The sequence below is a fragment of the Diuraphis noxia genome, unplaced genomic scaffold (assembly GCF_037042655.1).
Source record: "Diuraphis noxia isolate RWA-SAM2 unplaced genomic scaffold, SU_Dnox_SAM2 contig0003, whole genome shotgun sequence".
Lineage (NCBI taxonomy): Eukaryota > Metazoa > Arthropoda > Insecta > Hemiptera > Aphididae > Diuraphis > Diuraphis noxia.
This window is the reverse complement of record NW_028301713.1, coordinates 57,219,979-57,233,074: the sequence shown is the minus strand read 5'-3', so window position 1 is coordinate 57,233,074 and position 13,096 is coordinate 57,219,979. Positions and strand designations below refer to the sequence as shown.

General features: G+C 24.8%; 1 protein-coding gene across 2 annotated transcripts in view; it reads right to left on the bottom strand.

Moving 5' to 3' along the window:
* The window catches only part of Ih (hyperpolarization activated cyclic nucleotide gated potassium channel Ih), a 49,325-nt gene that overhangs the window by 12,980 nt on the left and 23,249 nt on the right, over positions 1-13,096 (bottom strand). Inside the window, exons 2-5 of one of the 2 annotated variants that reach the window (XM_015515464.2) lie at positions 8,464-8,627; positions 3,689-3,825; positions 3,468-3,605; positions 887-955 (exon numbers count right to left, since the gene is read on the bottom strand). In XM_015515464.2, coding sequence (XP_015370950.1) covers positions 887-955; positions 3,468-3,605; positions 3,689-3,825; positions 8,464-8,627 — 508 coding nt within the window. The remainder of the gene's footprint in view (positions 1-886; positions 956-3,467; positions 3,606-3,688; positions 3,826-8,463; positions 8,628-13,096) is intronic. The other variant, XM_015515465.2, reaches the window with a different exon arrangement.

The following is a 13,096-nucleotide window of genomic DNA, read 5'->3' as shown; positions in this document are numbered from 1 at the left end:
TGCAGTTAGCGTTATTTTTAAGAACAACAAACATTATTTGTCGGAAGTAAAACACACATACACATAAGCCACAGAATGATTTTGCTTCACACATAAAAAAAAAAACTTAATATACATATTTACAATATTTACAGAATAATTATTATAGCAACGCGAGTGAGTAGATAAAATCCCATGGAGAGTAATATGCATATGTGTTAAACTGGATACTTTGGTATTTCGTTAGAAAAAAAGGCATTTCAGTAGCGTAAAGAGTGAGTTTTTATTATATACAGTGTCTTAGTGGGAATTCTGCAGCCAAAATATTCACCAGGTGATAAGACAATGAAAATGCACTGAACAATAATTGTTATTTTGGCGCAAACACTGCAGCTGATTCCTCGTGCGTTAATTATGAAGATAACAACACTTACAACATTTCATTTTATTGATTGTTACGTTTCGAATTGTGTATATATATATATATATATAGGTACATATTATATATTTCATGTACTTTAATGTGTACCACTCTTTGAATTAAATTGCGGTTTTAATGAATGTGTCGAAGCCGGATGTGAATATATGGTACGTTAGTTTGTGTGCGTGGAAAAATGACCCATCCACAACTGCTTTTGTAATTCACGTCACATATTTTCCACATAGGACGTGGGAGGAAAAACGCGTTTAATAAATCGCCGACAAATCACATTTTTCCTTTGGTGGGTATCAAACTCCGAACAGAAATTCCTCTTCATCGGTATAAAATAAAAACGTGTTCAGATTTTTAAGTTCAAAATAAAGTGATGTATATAGATTATGAGTAGGTACACTGAGTCGTAGTGATATAAATTATCAGAGAAAAATAATAGAAGAAAAAAGGAAAAAAAGCGCAGACGATTATTACCTTGATCATGGATCGGCTTTCAATCTGACCTTGTTGACCCGACGACATATCCGATCGTATTCTTAACATCTACAAAAAAAAATAATAATAAACGCAAACAAGCCGGCGTGTTAGTTTTCGTGCTGCATAAAATATACGCTCGACACTCGGAACAAACAAAACTAAATCTCACGAGTTAGCGGTTAGCGACAATATTACAATAATAAGCTTATCATGCTAATTGTTTAAACATTATTTCAATTCTGTTTAGACAGTTACGAGTTAGACATAATATTAAGTTGGCATTCCTTGTTCCGTCAAATATATTAGGTTTAGAGCACAAACTATAGTTCAAACGATATAATTGAAGGTAAGGGTTATTATCACGTGCATTTCTTTCAAACCAAAATTAATTTTTACTTAAAAACAAAATTAACTTAAATTGAAAAAAAAATACAAAAATTTAAAATATCTACTATACCATAAAAAGAGACAAAATATTTTATACGATGTCATAATAATCAATAGATAATAATATGAATATTTGATTAAAATTATGTAAAGTTAATACAATTATTCATTTTTGTGTTAACACAAGAGTATGCAATCCTTTTTATCGAAAATATTATTGGTTTCAAGTAAAAATATATTTTCTCGATTATTTATAAAAGCACTAGGATTACTTTTGATCACCTAAAGTTCTAATTAGATCTAATTTTCTACCAAAAACTGCTCCATAATTAAAAATCGAAGAATTTTCGCTGTTCCAATACGAAAAAATATTTTACGATAAATTATTTGAGAGAAATTTTCATGTGGTAAATCATCGACTATGAAATAATCGGACGCCTTTTTCTATGGAAAATTACTTTTATCTCATGACAATACATTTAAAATGCAAATTATAATTGATATAATATAAAATAAATTATTATTTTTTTATTATTCCTTCGTTATTACAATTTCGTGTTAAATAATATTAAGTACCAAAACATGCTATTAAAATATTTTTCTCAGTAATAAAAAGTTATTGAACATAATACCTTCAATGATGGTCGCAAAAAAGTGTTACTTTAAATCACTTAATATTTTTTCTTTTTCAGATTTTCTTGTATTAAGAATATATAAATTGTTTATTATTTAATTTTTTTTTAATTATACATTTACTATTATAGGTAAAAATCTATGGTAAATATTAAGAGATAATAATATATTTTATACGTAAGCAGTTATGTACTTTACCAACTAGTTAATGTACTACTGTATAATATAATAATCAACAGACCTTCTTAAAATCTCAACATCACTATTTAAATCAATTAACTAATTTTATAACAAAAACAATTTTTTTTTTGACCAATTATAATTGATTCTTCAAACAAAATTGTAGTACCATATACAGAGTCAATAAATTAGGTAAATTTTAAAATATTTATAATTGTTTTTTTTTTTTAGTTAGTCATAATGTTTATGTCGTTTATGATATGTTTCAGGTTATTATTATTAAGATAAAAAAAAAAAAGTCAAAATAACTGTAATTCATATTATAACAAATGTCCTATTCTAATTTATCGAATGTTTTTTCTTTTAAATAATAAAAACCTATATTAAAATGTTTTCTTATCAAATGATCGGCTTGCTATAATAGAAAATACAAATAAATAAATTGTGAGCAGCACGCAACGGGCGATCATTAGTTTATTTTCTTACAATGTTATATTATAATATTGCAAATAATACAAAACTACCGAAACCATTATGCAACATATGTTATGCCTAGTAAGTCTATACCTAGTAAAATAAAAACCGTTTATAATCAGGGACGGATTTGAACTTTGGACCGGTCCGGGATAATAAATTTTTAGCGGCCCCATGTTTAGATGATAAACTAATAATAATATGTATATTTATAATTATATCAATTCGATACTACTTATTACAATATTATAAAAAATCTTAATTTAAAATAAAAATATTTTTATTGTTCAGACTACAGCTCCATGCCGACTTGCATTGTTAAAATTCGTCGTCGTTACCCGCCGACAAGTGACAACACGAAGACGGAATATCATATTATTTATAGATTTACTGTTCACAGAGATTGTTTTATTTTTGATTAGAATTATTGCTATAACTTTAAATTATTATTCAGTTTTTGTTAAATTTATCCTGTTATATTATGCGTTATAGACTTTGGCAATATTAATTATTCATATTTTGGTTATTGACTTATTGCTTTTTAGTTTGCAATAATTGATATGAATAAAATTTAAAATCGTATTTATAAAAATCTATAAATTTTAAAAATTTTAAATGTAATTTGCGACGGGTTACAGCCGTAGTTTGGTAGCGCTTGCAGCGGCCCTGTCAACTAGTTCGCACGCGGCCCATCGGGAATTTCCCGATTTCCCTATGGCCCAATCCGTCCCTGTTTATAATGATATTCAAGACACAAGTAAAAGTTTGTCATATTAACCGATGTATTTATTATATATTGAACATACAAATATATTATTATATCAAAGAATCTCAAATTTAAAAATTGTTCATTATTTATATAAAAAAACTCACGTAATTTACGTAATATTATTAAACCACTTACGTATACTTCTTCCCATTGATTCACGTAGCGTACCAATCTTGATAAACGGAGTAATCTAACTAAACTAAGTAGTTTTGCAAGTCGAAGAATGCGAAGAGCTCGACCTGCGTGTAGAATCTGTATACCTTCACCCACATCCTGTATAAGTATAAATAAATGTATGTTATATAACACTTCGATTAACTTGATCTTTAGTATAAATCGTGATTACAATTAAGTACCTGATTGAACATAAGAAATAGATAATCCAAAGGTAAAGAACTAATTAGATCCAAGAAGAACCAAGATCTCAAGTAGTTTCTAGCTATCAGTTTTGGTTCTAATATCACTTGTTCAGAATTGTCCGTTTGTAAGATACCTAAAAATAATATTATAAAAATGTTCTAGTAAAAATCTCTGAAGTAAACACTGAAAATAAAATATGCAATATAACTTCTCAATTAAATATTTTGTAATGATTAATATAAAAAATATATATTTTATCATAAATGTATAGTTACTGTAAAGAATCATTCGACTTAAAACATTACCTGCCATACATTGTTGGTAATTTAAAAAAATTTAAATTTTTGAATATTATTTTTTTTTTTAGTATCTATACTGTTAATCTTACGTTATAAGCTACATAATTTTATACAGCTAATATAAATATGATAAAACTATTAAGTCATACCTGTAATATTACAGATAAACGGGGATATATAATGTATACATAACACTAATCAAAAAAAAAAAAAATCAAAAATAGATCTTATATTTTGTAATTGATACCACATTAATTATTAAAAAATGAATAAGCATAGATATATTTAAAATTTCTACAAAATATATTTCATATTAAACTTATTCTAGACATGATTTAATAAATTGCCCTTAGAAATATTGGCTTTAATAACAAAAAGCACTTTAAATGTGTGTAGATTTTTTCAAAACTTTGAAATAGTTTATAATGTCTAAAATTTCTATACAATTGAATACAAATAAATATGACAATTGTATCACAAAATGATTTGTATTAAATCTTAAAAATATGTTCGTTGAGATAACAATGTGTCTCATAATAAGTTCGTCTTTGAATTTCGATAACCTCTTTAGATCATGTATCGTGCTGATATTGGGTGCAATAATACTTAAGTTGTTTAATATTAACGATGTATTTTAGATAGGTACTAAATATATATATTATATATATATATATATATATCAGGGTGATTCTTTTAAGTGGGTACACTAATTATCTCGAAAAAGTATTTAATTTTTTCAAAATATTTTTTTACATGGTTTCAAGTTGTTAACAAACCAACTTTTTTATTAAAAAATTATATTTTTAAATATTTTTTATCCTCATCATTTTTTAAATTTTTACTTTTTTGAATGACAACATAGAGTTTTAATTTCATATTCCAAAGCAGAATATTTTTCTAAGTATTTTGATTCATAAAAATCGAATTTAGGACGAGTAGTTTATGAGTTATATGTATTTAAAGTTTAGACAAGCGGAGAAGTGGGCAAACATTTTGCGGGAAAACCCCGTACCTCCAATCTAAACTTTAAATACTTATAACTCAAAAACTACTAGCCCTAAGTTCGATTTTATCATGATGTGTGTTTTTTTTTTTTGTCTGTCATCACGTTTTGGGGCAGTAAAAGTGCTTCGATTTTTGACTTCACAGTACCTCGTTCGATCAGAAAGTGAATCTAATTGTTACTTGGGGGGTCAACAGTGAAAAATTCTTAATAATTTTCTATATAATCGAGAAAAACAAACTAAAAATTAAGGGGAAAACAGGAAATTTTACGCACACTCATTTTTCGACAAAATCGATTTTGGTTTTTGATGTAACTTTAAAACAAATGACAATAGATACATGACATTTTCACCGAATGTTTATAAAAGTATATTCTATCCACCATGCAATTTTCAAAAATTTCCGACTTAAGTTGAACTATTCATAGGTATTTGAAATTTTAGATCATTATTAGTTTTTTTTTAAATTAATATCGATAAAAATGTATTTGTTAGGCAGAAAAGCTTGAAAATTTAATACAAGGCTTTTAACATATTGTTTCAATATCAGTTGAAAAAGAAAAGAAATTCATAGTCACAATTTTTTTTATAAGCATTCAAAGTTTAAATTTTGACAAAATACGTGAAAATCACAAAAATTCACAAATTATTTTAAGCTAGAAATTAACAAAAAAATTGTCTTTTTAAATCTAAGATTTGAAAATTTAATAAAAGATTCCTTAAAAGTTTTTCAATCATTATCACAAATAAAAAGTCCACTGGAAATTCAAATTAAATTTTTATGAGCATTTGAAATTTAAATTTTTACAACATTGGATTTTCACTTTTAGCGATTTCCTTATTTTGGTGTAACTCTAAAACAAATTACCGCAGATACTTGAAATTTTCACTGAATGTTTATATAGGCATTTTCTATATTTGATAAACTTTTCAAAATATTTAGATTTGTTTTGAGCTGTTTACTGACATTTTAATTTTTCAACTTTTTTAGTTTTTTTTTTTTTCTATAAATATTGATAAAAATTTATTTGTTCGGAAGAAAAGCTTGAAAATTAATACAAGACTTCTAACACATTTTAACAATAGCAGTTGAAAAATAAAATAAATTCATAGTCACAATTTTTATTTACAAGCATTCAAATTATGAATTTTGACAACATACGTAAAAATTACGAAAATTCACAAATTATTTTAAACTAGAAATTCATAAAAAATTTTCTTTTTAAATTTAAGATTTGAAAATTTTTAATAATCTATATACCTAATATATCCTAGACAGGTAAACCGTCTTCGCTCAGAATCTTTTTTCGTATACAATGATATAATATCATTGGATTCAAATTTAATTCCATCCATCACAGTAACCCACTGGTAACCTAGCTACTGTACAGCAGAGCGACATCCACGACTTACTTTTTTTATGAATCAAAATACTTATAAAAATATTCTGCTTTGGAATATGAAATTAAAACTATATGTCGTGATTCAAAAAAGTGAAAAACTTAAAAAATTATAAGGATAAAAAATATTTTAAAAAATATTTTTTTAGTAAAAACGTTGGTTTTTTAACAACTTGAAACCATGTAAAAAATATTTTGAAAAAAGTAAATACTTTTCGAGGTAATTAGTGTACCCACTTAAAAGAATCACCCTGTATATATAAAAGTTTAATGACGTTAAACTCACCAAAAAATAAATAATCTACTTTCTTGACCACAGAAAAACACGGAATATTAATACAATTTCTTATCCAATTATCATTCTACGAAATCAACGAATTTTCCATTTAAATTGAATAAACATAAACACTACTTAATAATGTGAAACGAAATACTCTAACAGAGTTAATTAATAATTAGATAAATTGTTTACCATCTGAAGAATTATAAAAACGTTTTTTGTATTTTTTTATTATTTACGTATTAAGCAATTAATTTTATTTAAGTGATTATTTTTTCCGTATAATATTATAAAACATTATTTACTCTTTAAGATATTATTCAAAAAAATTATATTACGGACATAATGTATATAAAATGAAAATAATAATAATATACGTATTACGTATGCACAACATTTTATTTACAGTATATTATGATTAAAGATTATGAAATAAAAATGTAAAAATGTATTTCAATAAAGTACTATACATCACTAGAAAACGAAGGTCAGGGAATTTAACATTCCAAATAAATATAAATATTTATGATTTTAAGTATAGTTACCCAATAGGTACTTAAGTGGCTAGAGAAAAATAATTGCAATTTGTGCATCCTTACATTTATGATCGTTCAACGTTAGTTTCTTAACGCAATATTATTATAATAATACATTAATACCACAAAATGTTCACCATTCTCATAAATCTAAGTGTATGACACTCTATAATAAGTTAATTACTTGATAAAACTACAGTCAATTTTAGTTGCTTAAAAAAATTATTTTTATATTTCAAAATGTTTAATACTTAATGTATATGATAAAATTGAAATAAAATTATTTAAAATGAAAAATAAACTTAAATATTTTGAATGTCAATAACATTCAAGTTTTAATTCAAATACATTGCACATATGGACAGCATAGAGTTTAAAAACACAATTTTTCAAATAATACATTATGTAATTTAATAAAATAAAAATATTATAAAAATTACATTTAATAAATTACTGTTTAAATAAAAATTAACTATTGTCTAAAATATATATTAGGTATTATCATTATTTTTAAAATACATTATAAGTTCAAATTATGGTAAAATTTTGTTAAATTTAATATTATAATAACATTTTATTTTTACTTCAACTACACAAAAATCAATTTTATGACAGTATTATCTAATATCTTTTGAAAAAAATATAAATATTAAATGCTAATATAGGTACTTACATTAAGATATATTCTTTGTATTACAATATTTACAATGATGCTATTTTTATTTTTATTTTTACATTTAAAATAATTGCATTAATTAAATGTTGTTCAGTTGAGATAGGTATGTATTTGATTTATGTTAATAATCATTTTTTAATCATATTTAATCTATTTAAAAAATCTTCTAAAACTTTAATTACATAAAAAATTTATTGTGAATTGATCGATTGGATAACGAAAACTTACAGTTTTAAAATCACTTTTGTAAACTGAGCTCGGTTCAAAGCAGTGTTTTGATGTTATGCTGACTATAATACATACTGTACTATCCTAACGTCTTTTTATTAATAATTAGCATTCATAAGCCATCAATTGAATCATTTTATGCGTTTAGGAGCAGAGTTAAGGTGTAAAGCTAAAGGCATTTAATTTCCTAAACAAATAATTATGGTTTTTTTTTTTTTTTTTTAAGAACGTGGAAATTGGGAACCATAATAATACAAGGTTTACATCTTCACAACATTACACAATAATAATATTAATATTAACCTTAATTTCATTTATAACAAATATAATAAATTATTAGTATATTACCCGTTCTAAAGTTTACGATAATGTCCACGAGGAATATTGTATCTGATAAACAATTAAATATTATCCATCTTGTATCAAAATCGTCGTTGAAAAAAGATATTCCAACCGGAAGTATAATCAAATTGGCAACCAATAACAGGAGCATACACAAATCCCAATAAAACCTGCAACAGAACCACACAATTATGTATAACGAATAGAATTACACATATCATTTACATAAATTAAATGAGTTTGCATTTACTTTTATACAAACAATATTGCACGAGTAAGTAAATATTAAAGTTCGTATCCATATAAAATTCTGTAAATTTCAATTATAGGAAAGAACTAAGAAATTTATTTCGTTGGAAAAATGTAATTTATTCTATTGCGTATAGAGTATAGTTGAACGCCAAGATAACAATAATTATTCAATGTTAACCATTCGATTTTCGCTAGTAAATCGAAAAATTCACATAATCAGAAAATTAAAATGAAAAAAAAAAAGTTGTTTGTGTGATGTAGACATTTTTACACGGAATTTTAAACCTAAAAATGTTGTAAAATTATGTTAATAGTAGTTCTACCTCCAATACATATTATGTAGGACAATAGAACAATAAAGTATATTTCACATACCTACATTTTTCATATTAATTGTATCATAAAATAAAAACGTATAACTACGACATATTAAACGTGGAACAATTGTATTTTAATATCTATAATAAACAGTAATATATTTCAATCTTTATTACAGTTTAAAAATAACGTTTAAAAACAAGTACCTATATACGTACCTACATATTATCATGGGATATCATCACAATATCACAATATATATAAATTATCATTAATAAAATACAATACCTACACTATAATTAATGCATTACTCAAAACATGATTCTGGCACTTTTAGTAACAACTACTGTGAAATAATTATAACTTCCACCTATTAATTTCAGTGTACTGAAAATCACAAACGAATTATTTAATTAAAATTAAGTTTTTTCCTTATTGTTTTTGGCATAATAATAATTCAAGAAATGAATACATTTTCTTTGGAAAATTCTAAACGATTTCTTTAATGTGAAAAATCATATTATACATTTTAACTGTTTAACTGTTAATCTACTGCCATCATCTTACTAGAACCTACAGCAAACGTTTCCACTTGTCACCTCTCCGTTACCGTCATATAATAATTAAGATTAGTGGTTTGTGAGATTTAAAACAAATAAATCGAAATTAAAACATAAGCAAGAAAAATAAATGAAATGATTAAGTTGCTTACTTTTATTTGAATATATTCGAAATCATCGTTATTTTTTTTAATTATTCATTAATTGCGTGTGAATTATGTATTTTAGATTATAAACCGTAATTTATAGTAATAAAATATAAAATAATAAAAAAAATATAAAATAATAAAAAAATATAAAATATAAAAATATAGTTTTAGTATTTAAAAAATTTTATAATTACGAAAATCGTATATTATTATTTTACGATTTGACTGTAGATAAACCATCCCCAGATAATAATAAATATTATTACTATGATTTACGATCGATAATATTTTATTAAATATTATGATATGTTAATATTATTAAACACCAACCGATCACATTTTTTTAACACATTACTAATAAGTACTAAGTGATAATCGTTACAATATTATTTTTTGATACCATACTATTATGATTAAGCGTTTTTAATTATTTATTTTCTACTAAGAGAGTATGTATAGGTCACATGAACATTATGACGTTAGAAATTGTTTTAAATAAAAATGTCTCATCAATGTATTATTGTAGAGCTGTATAATACACAGGCTATACACATACACTGAATGGTACATCCACTGCAGTTGTCATATTAACATATACAATTTTTAAGTTAATGGGTGACGTCCGTGAACTTATTAGACCTTCAGTAACCATTAATTTTAAAAATTTGCAGACTTCCTTAAAAAAAAAAAAAAAAAAACACAAACACGTGTTTTAAATCGCTGACATGCACAAGTATAGCATACATATATATATTATATATACATAAATACCATATTAATATGTACATTGTATTTGGTGTATCTATTACGTTTTTTTTTTTTTTTCATAGAAACACAAAGTAAAATTAGTTAATTCAAATCGACAATCTGGGCACGAATACTGAAGAATTTAACTATTCATCTTAGTTTTAGACATTTTAGAAAAAAAAACGAATGGGTTGATTGCAAAAAACATATTATAAATGTTCTACGTAAATAAATTGAACGCATGTACGTGTATTTATCACACATTTGTTGACTCTGGTTTTCTAAATTTACGTCATTTAAACTATTAAAATATACTTAGTGAAGAACCATGTAACTACATTTTAAAATCGAATAAATTTTTAAACCATAGTATTTTAATCATAAATAAGTGTGTTGTCGCATATATAGACATCATCAAACATCTCAATTTATTTTTAAAGTAAATATTATTATATTTATATAATTAATATAATATTAGTATAAGTATAATGGCTTTTTACTGCCCTACAATATGTCTAATTTAATCCACTCTAATATGATTATTTGTTTTTGCACATATGTTTAGAATAATCAAAATATTACCACCTTGCGGCGACAATTTAAACAATTGATGAGTTTCTCCGAGCACGAGGGTTTTTTTAATTTTGGCATATAAAAATGTTTTTAGATATGATTTAATATATATTTTCCAAACAGGATAAGATTCAGGGCTGAGCGGTTGTCAGGAAAAATTCGTTTACAATGAGTTTAGATTAAAAGAAACTGTTCGGGCAAGCTGACGAATACATTTAAATAAAAGGGACGTGCCATTGAGAAACGTGCACAGATGGTTATTTCTATCTTTATTTTTTTTCTTTCTATTTTTTTCTCTGTTAGCAGAGCAGTTCGTGTGCTGGATGGAGAGGAGAACATTGGCAAACATGGTTTAGTTTAGCCGCCTGAGAAGATAAAAAAGAAGAAAAAGAAGAAGACGTCTCAGATTCCTGTGTTCCCATTGTAAAAATGAAAAAAAATACACTATTGCAATATTTAGAACACTTGACAACAAAGGTCATTTGGAAATAAAAGTTAAGGATAATAATACTACTCTAAAGTGCAAGAAGAAGTATACCTATGTATAATAATGTACACATGCACTTTCCTAATTATTTGAAATTTGAATAGCTGCATCTGCGATTTGCAGAAACGTTCATAAGTTTTTAATGACTCGTTAAATGCAGCACATTTTTGTCTTCAGATTTACCGTTGCTTTAATAATAATTGTATGGCCACTAAGTAGTCCCATTATGACGACGTGCGCAACACATATACTGACCCTGAAGTTATTGTTTGACAAAAAATGACAAACTAATTCAAGGTGCTGTGAGTAGTAGCTCTCTCGTTGGCAACGTTTTGAGTACAGACGATTGACTAATCACTTGTGAACAGCCAAAAACAAAAAATATTACCTAACATAATTAATAATTATATACCTACTGAAATTCGATTGGCTATAATTACAATATTTACAACTTACACAGTTTACACAAGACTTTTGAAGTCGTTTGTCCGTAATTATCATTTTAGTTTCACACATCAGTCAGGTTACTATCATGATAACTTATTTACAAATTTATTTATATTTGTATTGTTTACAACTTTTACATTTATACAAATATCATACACTAACTGAATAAATCAGTTTCGCTCAAGTGCAGTTTTTTTTGTGTTTTAACTTTTTTTATCAGTTTTCATATTACATATTATAGAAATTGCCTTTAGATCATTATCATTATTAGTATTATGATTTATTATATCTCTTTGATTTATTAAAAATAGTTGTTTCTGGGCACAAATAATTGATATTTTATAATAATATTTTGTATTGAATAATAAAACTGAAAATAATTATTACACATTTATATCGTTAATATGAATACAATATTATATAATTTGAATTGACTAAATAAGTAAATTTTATGTGTAATGGTCTATTTCTATAAGTAAATCTAGTTGTCATATACATTTAAAATGTTCAAACTTTATAAATACTTTATGATTTACAGAAACATAAAACAGGGTTTAATGTTTAGTTAACAGTGGAAATATAGTTATAATTAAATAAGAACTAACTTTCTGATTAATTCTATGCGAGTACATAAAATTGTACTCAAGAATTGAAGTAATTGTTGTGTATAGCTTTCATGTATTATTTATTTGAAACTAGTTACGAAATGAATAGTTTTTGCGAAAATTATAATGAATGGGGCACATACATATTATATTAGTGTACTTAAATTAAAATTAAAACTTTGTTGTATTTTCATATCGACTGACACGAGTTTTTTAATTTTAATATCACCAATTGCAAAATATAAATAATTATACACCACAATATTTTAAATAACTCGATTCCTCTCTCATAATATTACAATGATACAAATTCCACGTTTCATAAAAAAAAAAAGTAGACAACAAATACTTTATAATCACAATGTTAAACATTTATATTATTGGAATATTATTAACTTTCAGACAAAAACAGAGGATTAAAAAACAACAGATTTAAAAATAATAACAATACAACAAATGCATGTTTTTCAATACCAAAATACTACAGTACCATTTAAAAGA